The 20,231-nt window shown below is 37.9% G+C and overlaps 1 protein-coding gene across 2 annotated transcripts in view; it reads left to right on the top strand.

Moving 5' to 3' along the window:
- The first annotated feature begins 7,549 nt into the window (after positions 1-7,549).
- The window catches only part of LOC126248306 (uncharacterized), a 212,567-nt gene continuing 199,885 nt past the window's right edge, over positions 7,550-20,231 (top strand). The window contains exons 1-2 of one of the 2 annotated variants that reach the window (XM_049949174.1): positions 7,550-7,628; positions 7,721-7,859. In XM_049949174.1, coding sequence (XP_049805131.1) covers positions 7,791-7,859 — 69 coding nt within the window. In that variant the 5' untranslated portion in view covers positions 7,550-7,628; positions 7,721-7,790. Of the gene's footprint in view, positions 7,860-20,231 lie in introns of both variants that reach the window. The other variant, XM_049949177.1, reaches the window with a different exon arrangement.

The raw sequence follows: 20,231 nt of genomic DNA, 5'->3' as shown, positions 1-20,231 counted from the left end.
GGGATGTTGGCAAAGCTTGTAGGTGACAGCATAGGTGGGGTTGGTGGGATCACTCATGGGAAAATTCCTGCAGTAGTGGGTGTTAGAGCTGCACCTTTTTTAGATTGAAGTCAGCTGATAGGTATTCCTACTTAAGGGAAGTCTCTCTAACAAAGGAACCACTTTTGACAAAGCTTAGGTATCCTAATAATGAGGGAATTAGTATATTTCATCAAAATATACAAGGTATTAGAGATAAAGTTAGTGAACTGCTTATAGATGTTGACTCTGAAATTATTGGTATATCTGAACACTTCTTAAATAAGGAGATAATTCAGAGGCTTCCTTTACCAGGATACAGGTTGGCTGGCAGCTTTTCGAGGAGCTCTTTGCGGTGTGGGGGAGTAGCCATGTATGTGAAAAACGGCATCCCATTTGAGTCAATTGATGTTTCAAAGTACTGCACTGAAAAGGTGTTTGAATGTTGTGCAGGTGTGGTTAAATTTAACGGAGCTAAATTTCTAACTGTTGTTATTTATCGATCCCCAGACTCCGATTTCACAACATTTTTGCTAAAGCTAGAGGAGGTTCTTGGTTCACTTTATAGGAAATACAAAAAGTTTGTTATATGTGGTGACTTCTATATTAATTGTATAAGTGATTGTGCAAGGAAGAGGATGCTGGTAGACCTCTTTAATTCATATAATCTTATGAAAACCGTATTCTTTCCAACGAGAGTGCAAGGGAACAGTAGAACAACCATAGACAACATTTGTGTTCATTCCTCATTACTAGAAGGGCATTCTGTTAGCGAAAAGGTGAATGGCCTTTCGGATCATGATGCGCAAATTTTAACTCTAAAAGATTTTTGTGCTGCAACACGTGTTGAATATAGTCATCAGCTGTTTAGGAAAGCTGATCCAGTTGCTGTAGAGACTTTTGTAAACCTTATTAAGGAACAAGAGTGGCAAGATGTTTATAGCACTGATACAGTAGACGATAAGTATAATGCTTTTCTCAAGACTTTTCTCGTGCTCTTTGAAAGTTGCTTTCCGTTAGAACGTTCAAAACAGGGTACTAGCACAAACAGGCAGCCTGGGTGGCTGACTAGAGGGATAAGAATATCTTGTAGAACAAAGTGGCAATTATATCAAAATGTTAGAAACAGTCAAAATCTAAATGCAGCAACCCATTACAAACAGTATCGTAAGGTGCTTAAAAATGTTATTAGGAAAGCAAAAAGTATGTGGTATGCAGATAGAATAGCTAAGTCTCAGGATAAAATTAAAACCACATGGTCAGTCGTAAAGGAAGTGGCTGGTCTGCAGAGACAGGTCGAGGATATAGAATCAGTGCGTAGTGAGAATGTCCGTGTTACTGATAAGTCGCATATATGTACAGTATTTAATAATCACTTTCTGAATATAGCAGGTGAACTAAATAGAAACCTAGTCCCAACAGGGAATCATATAGCGCTCTTAGAAAAAAGTGTTCCGAGACTGTTACCTGAAATGCTCCTCCATGATATTGACAAGAGGGAGGTTGAGTTAATAATTAAATCACTAAAGACCAAGAACTCTCATGGATATGACGGGGTATCTAGCAGAATACTGAAGTATTGTTCTATGTTAGCCCAGTACTTAGCCATATCTGTAACTTTTCCTTTAGGAGTGGTCGGTTTCCTGGCCGATTAAAGTACTCGGTAGTGGAGCCACTTTATAAAAAGGGAGACAGGGATAATGTTGACAATTATAGGCCTATTTCTACGCCATCAGTGTTTGCTAAAGTTATCGAGAAGGTTGTATATACAAGGTTACTGAAGCATTTAAATTCACATAATTTGCTGTCAAATGTTCAGTTTGGTTTTAGAAATGGTTTAACAACTGAAAATGCTATATTCTCTTTTCTCTGTGAAGTTTTGGACGGATTAAATAAAAGGTTGCGAACGCTACGTGTTTTCTTTGATTTAACGAAGGCTTTTGACTGTGTTGACCACAAAATATTACTGCAGAAGTTGGACCATTATGGAGTAAGGGGAGTAGTGTACAACTGGTTCGCCTCTTACTTTAAGAACAGAAAGCAGAAGGTAATTCTCCGCAATATTGAGAGTGGTAGTGATGTTCAGTCCCAATGGGGCACTGGTAAGTGCGGCGTTCCCCAAGGGTCGGTGCTGGGGCCACTGCTGTTTCTTATTTATATAAATGATATGCCTTCTAGTATTACAGGTGATTCAAAAATATTTCTGTTTGCTGATGACACCAGCTTGATAGTGAAGGATCTTGTGTGTAATATTGAAACAGTACCAAATAACGTAGTTCATGAAATAAGTTCATGGCTTGTGGAAAATAATTTGATGCTAAATCACAGTAAGACTCAGTTTTTACAGTTTCTAACACACAATTCAACAAGAACCGATATTTTGATCAGACAGAATGGGCATATTATAAGCGAGACAGAGCAGTTCAAGTTCCTAGGCGTTCGGATAGATAGTAAGCTGTTGTGGAAAGCCCATGTTCAGGATCTTGTTCAGAAACTAAATGCTGCTTTATTTACCATTAGAACAGTATCTGAAATAAGTGACACTTCAACACGAAAAGTAGTCTACTTCGCATATTTTCATACGCTTATGTCGTATGGTATTATTTTTTGGGGTAATTCTTCTGATTCAAAAAGGGTATTTTTGGCTCAAAAACGGGCTGTTCGAGCTATATGTGGTGTAAATTCGATAACCTCTTGTCGACCCCTATTCAATAGTCTGGGAATTCTGACATTGCCCTCGCAGTATATATTTTCTTTAATGTCGTTTGTTGTTAGCAATATTAGCCTATTCCCAATAGCAGCTTTCACTCAGTTGATACTAGGCAGAAATCCAATCTGCATATGGAATGCACTTCCTTGACTCTTGTGCAGAAAGGAGTGCAGTATTCTGCTGCATCCATTTTCAATAAGCTACCACAAGAACTCAAAAATCTTAGCAGTCGGCCAAACTCTTTTAAGTCTAAACTGAAGAGTTTCCTCATGGCTCACTCTTTCTATTCTGTCGAGGAGCTCCTGGAAGAGCTAAAAAATTAATCAAATTCCGGTGTTACATTGTTGATTTTCTTTATTTAAATTTACGACTTGTCACCTGAATATGTTTTTTTTATATTTCATTTTATCTGTTTCTATTATCGTGTTATAATTTCATGTATTGACTCGTTCCATGACCATGGAGACTTCTCCTTAATTTGGTCCCACGGAACAATAAATAAATAAAATAAATAAAAAATAAAACATGGGCAATCATCACACATAACCTTATATACGCCGGATTTCGCTGACTTATCACAGTCTTTCTCAAGGGAATGAACCAAATTTTGCTTTAAACTATTACTCGTCGAGAAGGAAATATTAAAACCTGAATTTTTCAACAGGCACCCTATCTTGTAGGAGACATTACCTATATAAGGAACCGACAACCATTTCCTGGTCTGATCTTGGGTTTGAGTATTTGCGTTTACAGTTTACACCAAACTGGTGTCATTTGACATCATTAGCTTGTAAACAAACGTACCAGTGGATCAGACCTTGAACATTATAGAACAAAACTTAAAGTACCACAAAAAATTATCCACCATAGAAATTGATGAGCTAATGTTACTTCTTAGAACGACTCTTAAATACAATTATTTTTCATTCAATAAAAAAGTATATTCACAGCCATGTGGCCTAGCTATGGGGAGTCCACTTGCATGTATCATGTCTGAAATTTTTATAAATTCTCTGGAATTGGTTTTCTTCCGAAATTACCCGGAATTAGCGAACAACATCATCTTTTATGCGAGATACGTGGATGACATTCTTCTACTGGTTAATAATTCTCCAGAAGGAATAAAGTAAATTTTCGCATCGTTTAACAGTCTACATGAAAAAATAAAATTCACACAAGAATTGGAATCAGCTGATAGATCACTAAATTATCTTGATTTAACGTTGACTATTAAAGTTGCTAAAATAGAGTTCAACATATTCCAGAAGGCAACTTATTCAGACAACATCATCCCGGCCGATTCAACCCACCCCCAAGCGTATAAAATGGCGTTTTTCTATTCTAGTATCCATTGGGCGATTTCTATTCCGTTGTCAGATGTCAACCTCGAAAAAGAATTACAAATTCTCGAGAGTATTGCACAGAATAATGGCTATGATCCAAAGATAGTGAGGCAGTTATATCATAAGAAAACGCGAAAAAGGAATTTAACAAACTGAGTGCACAATGCAAACGTAAACTTCTATGTCCTTTAAAATTTATCTATACAATTTGTGAGATGTGTGGGTAGTTGCGAATGTGGACAACCATCGCCTGTGTAATGGAATGATGACAATGAAAATTCATGCTGGATGGGGGACTCGAATCTGAATTTCCCCGCTTAGCGCGAGCAGTTGCCGTACCAGGAAGTTATCCATGAACGACTAATGGTCAGACCCAAACTTACAAATGAAATCCACCGTTTGCCTACTGCCTGCATCGTACCTTCATTATGCATATTCTCGTAAAGAGAGACATTTTAATTGAATATCGCTTGCCCAGTGTCGGCGGATAAATACTACATTGCAGTGCCTTTGTTGTTCAGGAAGTTCCTTCGGATCGTGCGTGTTGAACAACACAGGTCTCAGACTTTTCCCTTAATTGCCCTTGACTTTTTCTAAACTTTTTAAAATGTCCCGTTTATTTCAAACGCTTTTCGGAAATCAAGAAATACTACAGCTACCTGACTACCTTCATCCAAAGCTTTCGGTATGTCACACGAGAAAGTGCTACATGGGTTTCATATTATCGTTGTTTTCGGAGTCCATGCTGATAGGCGTGGAAGAGGTCATTCTGTCCAAGATATCTCATTACGTTTGAGCCATGGTTTCAGCTCAGAATGTTCTAAGTTTCTACAAAAAATTGATTTCAAGGGTATTGTAGAAAATTAAAACCATGTGTACAAATGCAATGGTTTGAGGAAACGCTGAATTTTAATTATAAGTAGGCCTACTCACACTGTTTTTTATTGTGGAAATCAATGTGTTGTCTTCGGAAATAGACCTATTGCCTCAGGCTGTGTATATGTCATAACAATTTCGAGTTCACAAAAAGGTATTCGACTTTTTTTATTGTGTCAGTTACGTAATTACTAAAATTAAATCGCACAAATAACAGAGGGCAACAATGAAAATGTTTTGGGCTTAAAAATAGTAAATTTACATGCATTTCCATCTGCTGAATTCAAAAATCACCATAAAAATGACAGATCAGCTCTTGTTTTGAAGATAAAGTGACACTTCATTTTTTAGAGTGAAGATTTTAAATTTGGGGGAATTTTTTTGTGGGGTGGGGGGTGGAGTTGACACTCCTGTCAAATAACAAAACACAAATGCTCTTCAGCTGTTTGTTAAGTCATAAACATAGATATTGTTGCTGTGACTGTGAATTACATGTAGTTTCTACTCAAATTAATGCAAAATTTCTGGTTCGCGAGTGCTTTTTTAGTGTAAAATTTGTAAAAATGCCACGAAAACGTGTAAATTGGTGAACAACTTCTGTTATATTTGTGGTGAAATAACGTTTTCCTCACAGAAACGCAATCTGACGCCTCTTGTAAAGACTGCCTGTCAGTATTATTTCGGTATGAAAGTAGGAGACCAGGATAAGTCTTGGGGTCCACATATATGTTGCAACGCATGTTCAGTTATGCTGCGAGAATGGCTGGAAAAGAAGAAACGATCTATGGCTTTCGCTGTGCCTATGATTTGGCGGGAGCCTACAAACCATAGAGATGACTGCTTTTTCTGCCTGACTCCACCTATAAAGGCAGGGTTCTCTATGAAGAAAAGAAGAACAGTTCAGTACCCGAATTTTCCATCTGCTATTCGAGCCATTCCACATACGGATAGTTTACCAATTCCTACTCCACCTGAAAATTGTGTGTTTGAAGTAGAAAATGAAGACAGTGTGAAACAAGAAGAACCAAACAAGCCTTCCACATCCCATTACCCTGATTTTGAGGGAAAAGGTGATAAACCGCACAGACTGAGTCAAGCGGAATGGAGTGATCTTAGTAGAGAACTTGGCCTGTCAAAGGAGAATGCAGAAATTCTTGGATCTCGACTATAGCAATGGAATCTTCTCCAAAGTGATGTGAGAATTTCACAGTACAGAAAACGTCACATGGAACTGCTTCCCTTGCTTGAGAAGAAAAATAATCTTGTTGTTTGCTGCGACATTAATGGCTTGGTGAAATCTTTGAACTTGAACCATGATCCAACTGAATGGAGGATATTCATAGACTCCTCCAAGCTTAGTTTGAAAGCTGTGTTACTTCACAACAGGAACATTCTTTCATCTATTCCTGTTGCTCATGCTGTTCACATGAAGGAGACATATGCAAATATGACAGCTCTCTTGGACTCAATTAAATATCATGAACACAAATGGAAAATCTGTGGTGATCTAAAATTCATTGCGATACTCTTAGGATTGCAACTGGGTTACACAAAGCATTGCTGCTTCTTATGTATGTGGGACAGTAGAGATTGGAAATTGCATTATATTAAAGAAGACTGGCCTGCAAGAAATCTTCACCCTAGCGAGAAAAATGTCGTTGCCAAGCCTCTTGTGGACCCAAAAGACGTTCTTCTTTCACCCCTGCATATCAAGCTGGGTTTGATGAAAAACTTTGTCAAAGCTATGAACCGAGAAGGACGGGCCTTTAAGTACATAAGAGAGAAATTTTCGAAATTAAGTGATGCAAAAGTTAAGGAAGGCATTTTTGTCGGACCACAAATAAGAGAACTCGTAAAGGATCCTGCATTTGACCAAGTTTTGGAGGGGAAAGAAAAGCTTGGGATGCCTTCAAGGGTGTTGTTCATGGATTTTTAGGCAACAAAAGAGATGACAACTACAAGCATTCGGTGACAGTGCTCCTGCAAAAATACCATAACCTTGGATGCAACAAGTCCCTTAAGTTCCCTTTCCTTCACTCCCACCTAGACTTTTTCCTCCTACTTGTGGAGCTGTTAGTGATGAACATGGTGAGAGATTCCATCAGGACATTTCTGTTATGGAACAAAGATATCAGGGCCGTTGGAATGAAGTAATGTTTGCGGATTACTGTAGGTCTTTGTGTAGGGATTCTGCAGAACTCCATTACAAGAGGCAAGCTAAAAGACGACGAAGTCAATAGGCCTCCACATGATTCTCTTCAGACACGACCATCTGCGAAGTATTTTCCAGCAATTTAGAACTTTTAGCATGTAATTACCAGTTTTAAAAAAATCAAATGCACTTTCATTATTGTTAGCATGTATGTAATTAAAATGTACCCTTTTCTCTCGATCTGTCAATATGTAATACTTCCACCTTACGTATATCATAGAAACCAGAGATAATAAAAATTATTCATTAGTAGGAATTGCCTCATGAAGTGCTCCAAACATTCAAAAATTATTTTTTTTGTTGCCTAGTGTAATGAGAAGGATAAGGTATGTGCCTTCGACATAGATATCTCTATGGTCGAGGTAGTTTGCCATGCAGTTTGTATCTCTGGAAAATTTGGCGCCATGTAGAAACTGAGCGTTTGTAAATATTATTGTTATCGCGAATGTGTCAGTGGAAGAAAATTAGTGTACTGTTTGTGTATTGTGAATGTCAGTCCGTATAATGGATTCTACAGAGTCTGTTGTGATGTAAATGTTGAATAGTTCTATTGCCTTGCAGTAACGAGGAATTTGACAAAATTCATAACCTTCGGTGACATTTGCGCTGTGGCTCCTCACTACATGTTTCGATGGATGCAATGTGCGAGGAAATAGACGCTCTTATTGCCGAAAACAACGCTTTGGTTTCTCAAACAAAAGTAAGTACGTGACATGAAATTTCAGTATTTCATCGAAATTTTGCTTTTGTTCATATAGTTTTAATTTTGGATAGGAGCTTGATTTTTTTATTTCCTTGTGGGGTTGTACTAACTGCACATTTTTATGGGAAGACTGGATCCTGAGAGTTATCCTATAGAAATGAAAGGCCACTCATATTTGCAATTCATGTAACATAAAAGTGATCTGTCAGACATATGAACAGTAATTTGTTTGAAGACTATACCGTACCTTATTCGGGTATCATCGTGAGAAGTTTTTCAGTTGAGTTATATCACCGTATTCTGAACTTCTCTACATTCAGCCCCAGATTCAAGTATTAAGGAGTGAACTATTTACTGATATGCAAATTGAAGCTCATTGGTAATACTATGTATAAATTTGTAGTAATCATATCTGCAAAAAAATACATCTGTATTTTGCAGTTATGTCTTTGTTGAGGTGATATAGAAAACTACATTTATTTTACCGTTGCTATTGCGTAATTTACTCCTGTCTTTGTTTTGCTGCTGAAGGGTGTGAAAGGGCTTCCATTTCCTGTTGTAGATGAGGAATGAAAAAGTTGTTATTTATGTAGTGTTATATCTTTGTAATATATCAGATATCATGTGTTAATAATATCAACTGGACTGAATGTATTTGTACTCAGCAAATTTTAAATCTGTTAGTATACGAAATAGACCTACACGATTGCTGGGAATGCAGGTTACATCAAGTTTCAGATTTTTAAATTTCATGATAATATGAGTGTTCCATTTCACTTCCTGCTCAATTCTTGCCTAATCCTATCATACGTTGTATACATTTATATGTGTATATAATATTTCTGTAATGTATGTGACATGTTCTATACTGTTGTGCCAAATGGTCAAGGGACGAATAAATCAATTAAATGTACTAGTCAGGCGGATAGATGAGATATAACTGGAGGATTTGCTCTTGTTCTTGGGTTAGTACCGACAACCCAGAAAGACGTATCGCAGTTTCTGTGTGAAATACCCACTATTCACTCATCCTAGCCACATTATGTGTCTCTCTTTCCAGTATAGAATTAAACAAATGAAAAATTGAATGAGACACGCTGTATGTATGAGGTTATGTGACAGATGTACATGTTTCCGTGCAGCCACTCCTGTTAATAGCAGCATAAGAAATTGTGTTATTAGATCTCGTGAGCAATTGGTAGCTGGGTGGCACGCAGTTAGGAAATGCCAACAGGTCTGTTGCTGCCATACACAAATTTCCATCACAAAACATAGAAACTGTTCAATATGAAATGTGTCACTTGATTTTCATCATCATGAAAAGGCTTCCTTTAGATTTTCCTTGTATTATGGTCTTCACCCATACACATTTATGTTTTTACTGCCTGTTGTGTACTTCTATCAACCCACCTTCCATTACGTAAACATCTCTGTTTTTGCTTATCTCCTAAAAGCTAGTGAAGAACTATCTTGGTCCATTCTTCTAGCTGTGTGTCCTACCAGTCTCCACTTCCTTTCATTACAATCATAACTACATCCTCCATTTCAGTCTCTATCCTGATCTATCTATTTGTTTTTGTATCTCACTTAGTAATTCCCACTATGCATCTCCATTGCTCATTGAGTGACACCTAATTTTTAACAGGTCAGATGATGCTAAAACTTCATTGTTAATGTATACCATACTGTTTTCCTTTTGAGATGTTGGTTATGCATTATTGTAGTGACTTCTTTTTATAAATGATTATTGGGTCTACTTCCGACCTTGCTTGTAAGTTTCTTTATTTGTTGCTATAATTTCTGTGCACTAGAGGCAAATGACACATCATCAGCAAAACAGAGATGTCTCAGGTATATTCCATTAACACACATTCCTTCTCTCACCCAGTTTAAGAATCTAAAAGCTTCCTCTTTGGCTGCTGCAAACACTTTTGGTAATATGGAATCTCCTTACCTGACTCGTGTTTCAATTATTAATTTCCCACTAACCTGATGAAGTCTAGTGGAAGCTGTATCATTGACATATGTATTCTTCAGTATGTTAACATAAATTGAATTGGTATTTCGTTTCTAAAAATTTTGTTGAACTACGATCAAAAGCTGTTTCACAATCTGAGTCCTAAGATTAGTATTTCATTGTCATTGCCCTTTTCCATAATTTTGTTGTTGACTAGCAAATAATCCATTGAGTTATATCCACTTTGGTAGCCAGCTTTTCAGTTTGATTGACTAAAATCCTTCCCCCACCCCCTTCCTATGAAATTGATAATGATTTTAGTGAATATTTTATTGTATATGTGTTAGCGACACTGCCCTTCGTTCGAACATTTCATCTCTTTACAATGCGTGGTTCTTTTGGAGGTGAAATGCCTGTTCCTTTGTCTGATGTTTGAACTGACTTTCCCAGTCAGTTATAGAGGGTATCACAGTTTAACACAGACTCTGAAGTGTGATGCAGTATGGCATTTTCCAAACTAGCAAATCTTCGACAGAGGTGAATGAAGTTAAAAGTGACAGAAAAAAAATTGTAAGACAGATGGAGTATTGTTCCAACATTTGTATTTGTATTCTAGTCCTTGCACATTGATAGATCAAAAAATTATGAGTAGGAGGCTAATATGTATTAGTTTTTTCTCTGTGTTGTGAAATACAATGATTATAAGATTGTTCCAGTTTTGAGGAATTGCTGTTCACTGCAGATTTCTTTAAATAATTTTGCAAGGTACTACGCTTCCAATTTGAATCATTTGTGTTCAAATGGCTTAATACATGTCATCTATCGTTACCACTGGAATGTCATATGTGTCATTGCTGTCAGTACGTGTTTCTGATTCATCTCTTGATCTGCACACATGATGAAAGAAGTCTTTGAATACTTTTACAATATCGTTTTTCTTGTCACTTACTATCTAGCATCTTAACAATGACATAGTGCCCACCCAACATAAGTTTCTTCACACACGTATTGTTTTCTGTTGTTTGTTTTATCGTATCATTGTCTTCTCACATCGTACATACATACATATATTAATCCTTGTTCCATAGATCATGAATACGACATTTTGTAATGTTGTCGAATGTGTCACTTTAACATAAATTTTCTTTACACAAAATAATTAATAAATTAATTTTTTTACAGTTACTACTTCTTATCTAAGAATTCATTTATTGAGCAGAAGGAGTTGTCATTCAGAAATTCTTTTAATTTGCTTTTAAATGTTGGTTGGCTATCTGTCAGACTTTTAATAGTATTTGGCAAATGACCAAAGATTTTTGTGGCAGTATAGTTCACCCCTTTCTGTGTCAAAGTGAGATTAATCCAGAATAGTGAAGATCATCCTTTCTTCTAGTGTTGTAGCTAGAAAGGGGTGAATTATACTGCCACAAAAATCGTTGGTCATTTGCCAAATAGTATTAAAAGTCTGACAGATAGCCAACCAACATTTAAAAGCAAATTAAAAGAATTTCTGAATGACAACTCCTTCTGCTCAATCGATTAATTCTTAGATAAAAAGTAGTAACTGTAAAAAAATTAATTAATTAATTAATTAATTATTTTGTGTAAAGAAACTTATGCTAAAGTGAAAGGTTCCACATCATTACAAAATGTCACATTCATGATCTATGGAACAAGGATTAATGTATGTATGTATGCATGCATGTACGATCTAAATATAGATAAATTTAAATTAATGCAGATGAATAGGAAAAAGAATCCCATAATGTTTGAATACTCTGTTAGTAGTGTAGCGCTTGACACAGCCACATCGATTAAATATTTGGGCATAACATTGCAAAGCGATATGAAGTGGGACAAGCATGTAATGGCAGTTGTGGGGAAGGCAGATAGTCGTCTTCGGTTCATTGGTAGAATTTTGGGAAGATGTGGTTCATCTTTAAAGGAGACCGCTTATAAAACACTAATACGACCTATTCTTGAGTACTGCTCGAGCATTTGGGATCCCTATCAGGTTGGATTGAGGGGGGACATAGAAGCAATTCAGAGGCGGGCTGCTAGATTTGTTACAGGCAGGTTTGATCATCACGCGAGTGTTACAGAAATGCTTCAGGAACTCGGGTGGGAGTCTCCGGAGAAAAGGAGGCATTCTTTTCGTGAATCGCTACTGAGGAAATTTAGAGAACCAGCATTTGAGGCTGACTGCAGTACAATTTTGCTGCCGCCAACTTATATTTCGCGGAAAGACCACAAAGATAAGATAAGAGAGATTAGGGCTCGTACAGAGGCATTTAGGCAGTAATTTTTCCCTCATTCTGTTTGGAAGTGGAACAGGGAGAGAAGATGCTAGTTGTGGTACGAGGTACCCTCCGCCACGCACCGTATGATGGATTGCCGAGTATGTATGTTGATGTATATGTAGATACACACTTCACTGTTGTTTTTGAATTGAGGTGGGTTATTAATGACAAATTTCATAGCTGAATATATGTATTGCGAAGGTGCTGTGAATGTCCCGAGTTCCTTAAATAAATGCCTGCAAGATCATCTTGGGTGGGCTGCTCCAGCTATTATTCTAATTATACGATTTTGTGCAATGAATACCTTCTCGCTTAATGACGAATTGCTGCAAAATATGTTCCCGTATGAAAGCAGTGAATGAAAATAGGCATAATAGGCTAATTTACTGATATGTTTATCAACAAAATTTGCAATAACCCTAATAGCTTAAGTAGCTGAATCTAACCGTTTCAGCAGATCATCAATTATGTGTTTCTTCCAATTAAGTTTCTCATCAGTTTCATATCAAGGAACTTTCTGAATAGTTTTGTTTACTTCAGCATACTTTTTCATCTTCCTGTTATTGTTTGATTTGATCTCTCACATTGTTGTCATTTTGTTGCTTTCTCTCTACCTGCAAAATATTTTTGTTAACTGAAATGTTTGCTACTGCTTTACAACTTGCAACCATACGGTCACATTTCAGCCTGTCCGCAGCTTGTGGTCTAGTGGCTAGCGTTGCTGCCTCCAGATCGCAGGGTCCCGGGTTCGATTCCTTTCCAGATCGGGGATTTTCTCTGCCCAAGCACTGGGTGTTTGTGTTGTCCTCATCATTTCATCATCACCATCATCATTCGTGACAGTGGCTAGATTGGACTGTGAAAAAAATTGGACTGTGTAAAAATTGGGACTTTGTACGGGCACTGATGACCACGCAGTTGAGTGCCCTACGAACCAATCATCATCATCACCACCACCACCACATTTCAGCCTAACATAGATTTTGGGCTACACTACAGGTCATTGTGTCAGCACATGCAAGATTTGTTGTTCATGTGCATTGGCTTTCCCAACTCTCAACCAAACTGTCATCTTACGATGTAACTTAGGACTTGGCCTACGTTGCAGAATTGTCTGTCACCACAACATTTGTACCAAAGATTAATACAAATTAAAATGAAATATTTTCAGTGTTCTGCTCTCTTGCTATTTGCACACATGTTATGTCACATGCCACATCATCATAACGTTATGGGACAAAGTCAGTGTTCGGTATTGGTAGGTTCTGTTGCCTTTTGTGTACATATCTTTGTCAAATATGTATTCATTTCATCTGTGTCTGGTTAATTATGTATGTCTCTTCGGCGTCAAATAAAATTTTGTCACCTGTGTTTCTCATTTACTGCCTGTCACACTGCCCCAGATATGTATCTGTTTTCAGTTTTCATATCTTACTTCTCTGTAAGCACTTGAAAATCAAGAATGATACATTTTTTATGACTAGCAAAATGTAGCTGATTTGATCTTTAATGCCATCTGGTCTTTGTGAATTTAATTTTTTTTTCTGTTAGAATAATTTGTCAAGGTCAGACATGTTGTTCTCAGCAAAGTCACTCAAGAATCATTTATTATTTTTTGTCTTGCTTCACCATTAAAATTCTCCATTATCATCTCGTAGTGGGATTTGCTGTTATTTATCAGGGAATGATTCTGTATAGAGATCTTATACCTTGTCTTCAGAAAGCGAGCACATTAATACATATATTTGAATGATTTCTGTGGAATATCTTTGATTTACTTATAAAAAAATCTTACTACTAAGTCTGTGTTACCTTAATAACTGCGCTTCCAGTCTTTGGGTCATGTATTTCTGAGATTTATTCTCCATCTCGTGTAACAATATGGGACACTTTTTTTAAGTGCTGTTTATAGAGGTTAGCTGGGTATCCAAGGCTCAGTTTTAGTGGAAGTTTCTTTCCTGTCATGGGACCAAAATGGCTCATGATTCTTTAAACTAAAAAACTTCCAGTGGTTCAAACAGATTGTTGGTTGATGTTTAACATTCATCCAAAAGAGATGGACATGTGAGTTCTGTACAGAGCAATTAGTGTCTATCAGTAAAATTATAAACAATAAAAGGTAAATCTCTACCAGAAGGGGGGTAATACTCACTGCCTCTATGGGATTTGATAAACCATATGTACCTCCTGAGTCATACCAAATGGCAAACGCCTTAGAGAACTTAGTCTTGGTTGGCTGGGTACAAGTCTGGTGAACCACAGTTTACTGAGCTGGGCTCTTGTAAACACCGTAAGGTCTGGGTATCGTTCAGTGACCAATGTCAGTGGAACATTGTACGTAACAGGCAAAAATATATATAGAACAATTCAGAATCAAGGTGTACTGCACACTGATTTGATGAGTGGCTGTTGAGGTGAAACAATCGTTAGTGGGCAACCTGTCACACTTTCAATATCCTCTTGCGACCAGATTAATTTACACAGTGAATTTAACAGTTGTATTGGTGCAGAATACAACAAAGCTACATCGGCCATCTGTGACAGAATACGGGATGGCAAACCCTACCGTACTTGACAACGTACTGTTATACATAACTCACTGTTACTATAGGTGCCAGTTTACAAGGCTGCATAGCACTATGTTAGTACTGATCAACCTGCCAGTACTGCATCTTTGCCAGTCAGTCACATTGCTCCAACCCGTACAAATCACCTGAGCTGACCTCTAGTACAGTTATCCACATACTGCACTCCAACATGTGAATTTGCCTAACGAATCTTTCAACACAACCACACTTTGGGATTTTGAGTATGACTACCAACAAATAGTTCTGATAGAGAACTGAACTATATTGTGGAGGCCCAGTGTCCTCAAATTAAAGTGTTTGTACATTCGTCATTACATCAAAACAAGTTCAGAGATAGCACCTAGCAGAATTTACATAGCTCGCTCAGACATCGTGACTTGCATAAGGGTTTATGTTTTATAAATGCCACAATACAGCTAGTCTTTGTTGAAAAGATACCATTAATGCTCTTTGCCATGTGGGACTTCTCACAACTTGCCATGATAGTTAGGACAGCTGCAATTAAGTAATCTGATATTCTCAAAGTCAGCCAGAGCGTCATCAGCAATGATAATACCACAACAATTGAGTGATCAACAGCTTGCCACAGTATGCCATGCTCATGTACCTTCACACACAGTAGTACTGCATCATACACACCATAAACATTGTTTACAAAGTATTCACATCTAAGGCTCAGCACTTTGCACACTTTATTTCCTACAGTCATGTCTGTCCATTTTCTCACACACGTTATCACTTTGAACACTGGAAATAATTGGGAAAGTAGTCTTTCCTTCATCTTGAGGACCACCATACTCGTGGGATACAGGACAACAATGGCAATCAGTGCATTGAGGTGATGTCATTGACTCCTCCCACTCTATCCATGCTGTTGTCTGCTTGTTGGCTCTCGTTCCCAACTTGTTGGCAGTACAATATCTAAATCAGTTTTTCCATGGTGTTAGACCACCACCTACCATCTTAACCTATCACCAAGTTCAGTAGTCGTGACCCAGATTCCTTGTTTAAACTATTCTGTAATTTGAGCCGTAATGCTCACTTTCCTTCACATCAGGAAAACACTGGAAACTTTTCTATGAATCATTCATATTATTTACATGGACAGAATTGTACAATTTGTTTCCATGAACTTCATTATTTAATGTTAGTAATGATTGCACTCCTAACTACTGTATGTCACATGTTTTGGAGAGTGTGACATTTCTCCACCTTACCTTTGTGTACATGCATCGGTATATTGTATGTTAGTCTAAACAATTCTTAGGCTAGTGCTCATGGTTGCTCAGTCTTTGTTAACACATAGGCCTATTGTAACCTTGACAATTTACTCCACTTAACTTTTTCACTAGTGGCATCTCCGTCCAGCTCGCACAGCTACTTAATCTAATATTGGCTGGCCCGTTGCCAACCTCAGCTTCTGTTACCTACTTACTTCACATTATATACAAGTTCTTTATCACATAGCTTCAGCACTTTCAAGCACTAAATTCAAAATCATTACAGTGCATACACCTCATCAACACTTTGCCTTCTACTTTAGCATTAGCACATTTCGTACCTCATTACAACGCCATCAACCATTTAATTTTAAACCATATTCCCAAAGTTATTCGCTCACTCACTCCTTCAGTTTATGCCACCCAAGTACTGGTTTAGCTACACTCATAGTTTTGTATCTCAGAATTTTGGCAACCTTTTGTTGCTTACAGCTTACATGTCAATCTTTACACCTACAGCTTGACTCATATCACCCCTGTTTCATATTTCCCCCGAATGTCAAGATAGATTACCAAGTGGGAAGCTCCTTGCACTTTTAAGAGCAAAATGCAGAAAATAGATCACAGAAGAGCCTAGAACGAGAAAGGAAGAATGGCTCTAGCTAGCTGAGGTATGCACAGTTACAAGGCTGTGAAGTCTCAAAGTGTGAGAGCCCCCCTACCCTTTTCCATTAGAACCACATATTACCCACTGTGCTCCATTCATCTGCTTCATCTTTATCTTTCCCTGATAACCTTTTCACTGTGATAAGCCCTACATACCTCTCCTGCTGCCCTCTGAACTCTCAAGCTATACAACTTAATATTTTGAGTATATTTTTTGTAATTACTTTTGACCTTTCTCTTACATTCACAGGTTCCCTTATCTAACTCCTTTTCTGTAAGGATGGTACCACTGCAATCTTACCTCCACTCTATATTTTCATAGAGCACAGTTCAGAATTTACCTCAGAGCAATATACATTTAGAAAATCGACACCAACCAGTTGGTTTACCCTGAGTTTAGGAATTATTAGAAGTGTGTGTGCTCCATTGTCACATTCACAATTTTCACAGATAATGTCACTTCATGATGAATAACTTTGGATATCTTTCCAGTAACCCCAAAAATTTTCACATTAGCGACTTTCCACAATGCCATATTTTTCTTTGGTGGACCTGCAAATACTCTTCTGCAATTACTAAAATCTCGGAACTGATATCTACTAATAATTTGCTTTTCAAACTACCTATACTTATGGCAGTAGGATCTACATTGGCAGCAAGGGGAACTGGCAGGTCATTAACTATGGCCATCTGATCAAAATCTGGGCTGCTTAGGGCAGGCTTTTGTTTTATTCTTCCTACTGGCCAACATGGGAATTCGCTAAGCAGCCTGTCATGAAGCAGCAGTTCACACATGTAGTGGGCCTCCACCTACCCAGTCTGCAGATGTAAAAGCTCAATTTCCTCATTATCTAACCTTTCCTTGAACCCAAACTTAAAGATAAATTCGCTTTCTCCACTTGGCACTTCTGTGCTTTCTATTTTTGCTGCTGATACCAATTCACATGTTTGTTCCGTGCTCATGTTTTTGTTGCAGCCAGTTTGGATATGTGCTTGTGAACACCATAGATCCCACATTTGCTGACTCAGTGAAGGTTTATTGCTTCCTGTTTCCAGTCCCAGTGGCATTTGATTTTGAAATACCCTCACGATTCCAAACACATTGCCACCTCCAGATGTTTGGATTATGTTGGAGTCTTCTGATGATTTTAACTCTAGTTCTGTTCTTTGTATAAGGTGAATAGAAATTGGGAAGCGATTACTAAAGTGGAAGTCGTCTACCACTTTCCACTGTAAAGAGTCTGTAAGAGCATGAGTGCAAGCTTTCATGTCAATGGCATAGAAAGATCCCATGTTGCTGTGCAAAAATTTACCATTGCCACCATGTTCAGCAGGCATCTATATTCAGATAAATGCTAGAGTGCATGGTCAACTTCTGCATTGTGTAGACTCAACAATCCAGAAATCTTGTAAGTCACTTCCAGAAGATAATGTTCCACTCTTCATAACCCAACCCAATTGGACACTGCTATACAGGAGGCATTCCAAAAAATTCAGCATTTATTGTCAATCTTTTTTGGACACTGAAAAGGCAAGTCACACTGTAGGGAGACACAATATCATCTGTTAATTACACAAATGGGGATTTTGTGCTCGTCTCCTCATTGTTCTATTACCCTTCCTTGCCGAACATCATTTTAGATTCAGAGTCAGGAATGCTCTTTCCAACAGATTGTCTCTAGTTAACTGTATTTCTCAGGGAAGAATTTATTCATGACTTCAGTCACAGTTACAACCAGGAGCATGTCATCTGTTGTGAGTTTTATGAGAATTTCTCATTGTTTTTGAGTGCCTGCTTCATTTTCTGCTTCTGTTGTAATCTGACATATTCTTCCCATCAATTACATACCATTGACACTTATGAGACAAGAAGTATGGTCTGCTAGAACAGGTTTTAATTTTTTTCATGAGAAAACTGTGTGTGTTGTTTTTAATTGTGATTGTTCTCTTTTTGCTTCCCCTGAACTAATACTGTGGGATGCTGTTTTTACTTCCTCTGAACTGTGTGGGATGCTGTTTTACATTTTAATAATAAGGTAATGTTCGTGGAACTCATATTTGATAGAGAATTGACTTGGCTGCCGCATCTCACAGAATTAAAAATAAGAGCCCTTTAAACACTGGACATCATGAAATGTTCAATTAGGAGGACCTGTGCTGCAGGATAGATCCTACTTGCAACATTTAACATATATAGGAGTGTCTCTAATAAACATACAGAGGCAGGGTTGGAGCAAAGCACCACCCTGGTTGTTAATGAAGCTGAGGATAATTTTAGATATGACAGTCGGCAACAAACTGCTCACTCCAGACTATTTTTTTTTTTTTTTTAACTGAGCACCATAATTTGACACAGTATATACAGATGGCTTCAAAATGGGGAGACTACTAGTTACTCAATTGTTTCGCCTGCCCAGAGAGTTTACTGTATTTGACACCAAACTCTGTGCGATTCATAAAACTGTGGCTGAGACGAAACATGATCGTGGTTTGAAATTCCTGATCTGCTCATATTCTCTTAGTATCCTGTAGACCGCCCAGCATATTTGTCCAGCAGATAAAGCCAACAAGGATTCTCTTCTCCAGCTACAAAGATAGGGAAGTGAGGTATCATTCTACTGAGTACCAGGGCATTTGGGAATTCATGGGAGTGAGTTAGCCGATACCACAGCCAGGGAGATGTGCCCTTCTAAATGTAATCCACTGCCCTGTCTCACTGTGTGCTTTGATGTCGTTGCTGAGAAGGCTCATAATGTGTCTCTGGAAGGGAGAGCAGCTAGGCATGATGGATAACACATTGAGATCAATAGAAAGGACTGTAAGGCTGTGGCACAGCTCCTTCCGATGAGTTATAACTGATGAGATCTGCTTAACACGTCGTTGAATAGGACACAGCCCCCTTTTGCATGGCTTCCTCATCAGATGTGAAGAAGCATGGATATTGTAGTGCTGGTGTTATTCTGATGACAATGCACTGTGGCGACCACAGTCATTACTAAACACATCAGGTGAATTCGCAATTTGCAAAGAATAACTACCATCAGCTGTAGAATGGAATGATGACAATGAAAATTTGTGCCAGACCAGGACTCGAACCTGGGTTTCCTGCTTATCGCGAGCAGTCACCTTACCATTTGGCTATCTGTGCATGACTCATGGCCAGACCCAAACGTCCCTATGTCGTCAACCATACTTCTACGATCTGTACTCAAATATCCTTTATGTGTATTCCCGTACAGATCAGACATTGTGCTTGAAAGTCCCACACCTTGGTATCGGCAGATAAATACGATATTGTAGTGGCGGTGTTATTCTGGTGACGATGCACTGCGGCGACCACAGCTATTACTTAACACATCAGATGAATTCGAAATTGCGAATAGTGACTACCATCAACTGTAGAATGGAATGAAGGCAATGAAAATTTTGATATACAGGACATAAAATACCGTCTGAGTTCTGCGATCATTTTTATGTTAATAATTGGCAACCAATGCTGTACAATCACAATAAATTCATGAGATGTTCAACTGACTCTTTTATTAGAACATGTTACGCATTTCGGGATTACACCCATCTTCAGACATCTGTTACAAAAAAGTACAAAACATAAGTGAACAGCACACTCAACACGTCTC

Source organism: Schistocerca nitens, chromosome 3 (genome assembly GCF_023898315.1).
Source record: "Schistocerca nitens isolate TAMUIC-IGC-003100 chromosome 3, iqSchNite1.1, whole genome shotgun sequence".
Taxonomy (NCBI): domain Eukaryota; kingdom Metazoa; phylum Arthropoda; class Insecta; order Orthoptera; family Acrididae; genus Schistocerca; species Schistocerca nitens.
The sequence above is the reverse complement of the archived record's forward strand: the minus strand, read 5'-3'. Positions and strand labels throughout refer to the sequence as shown.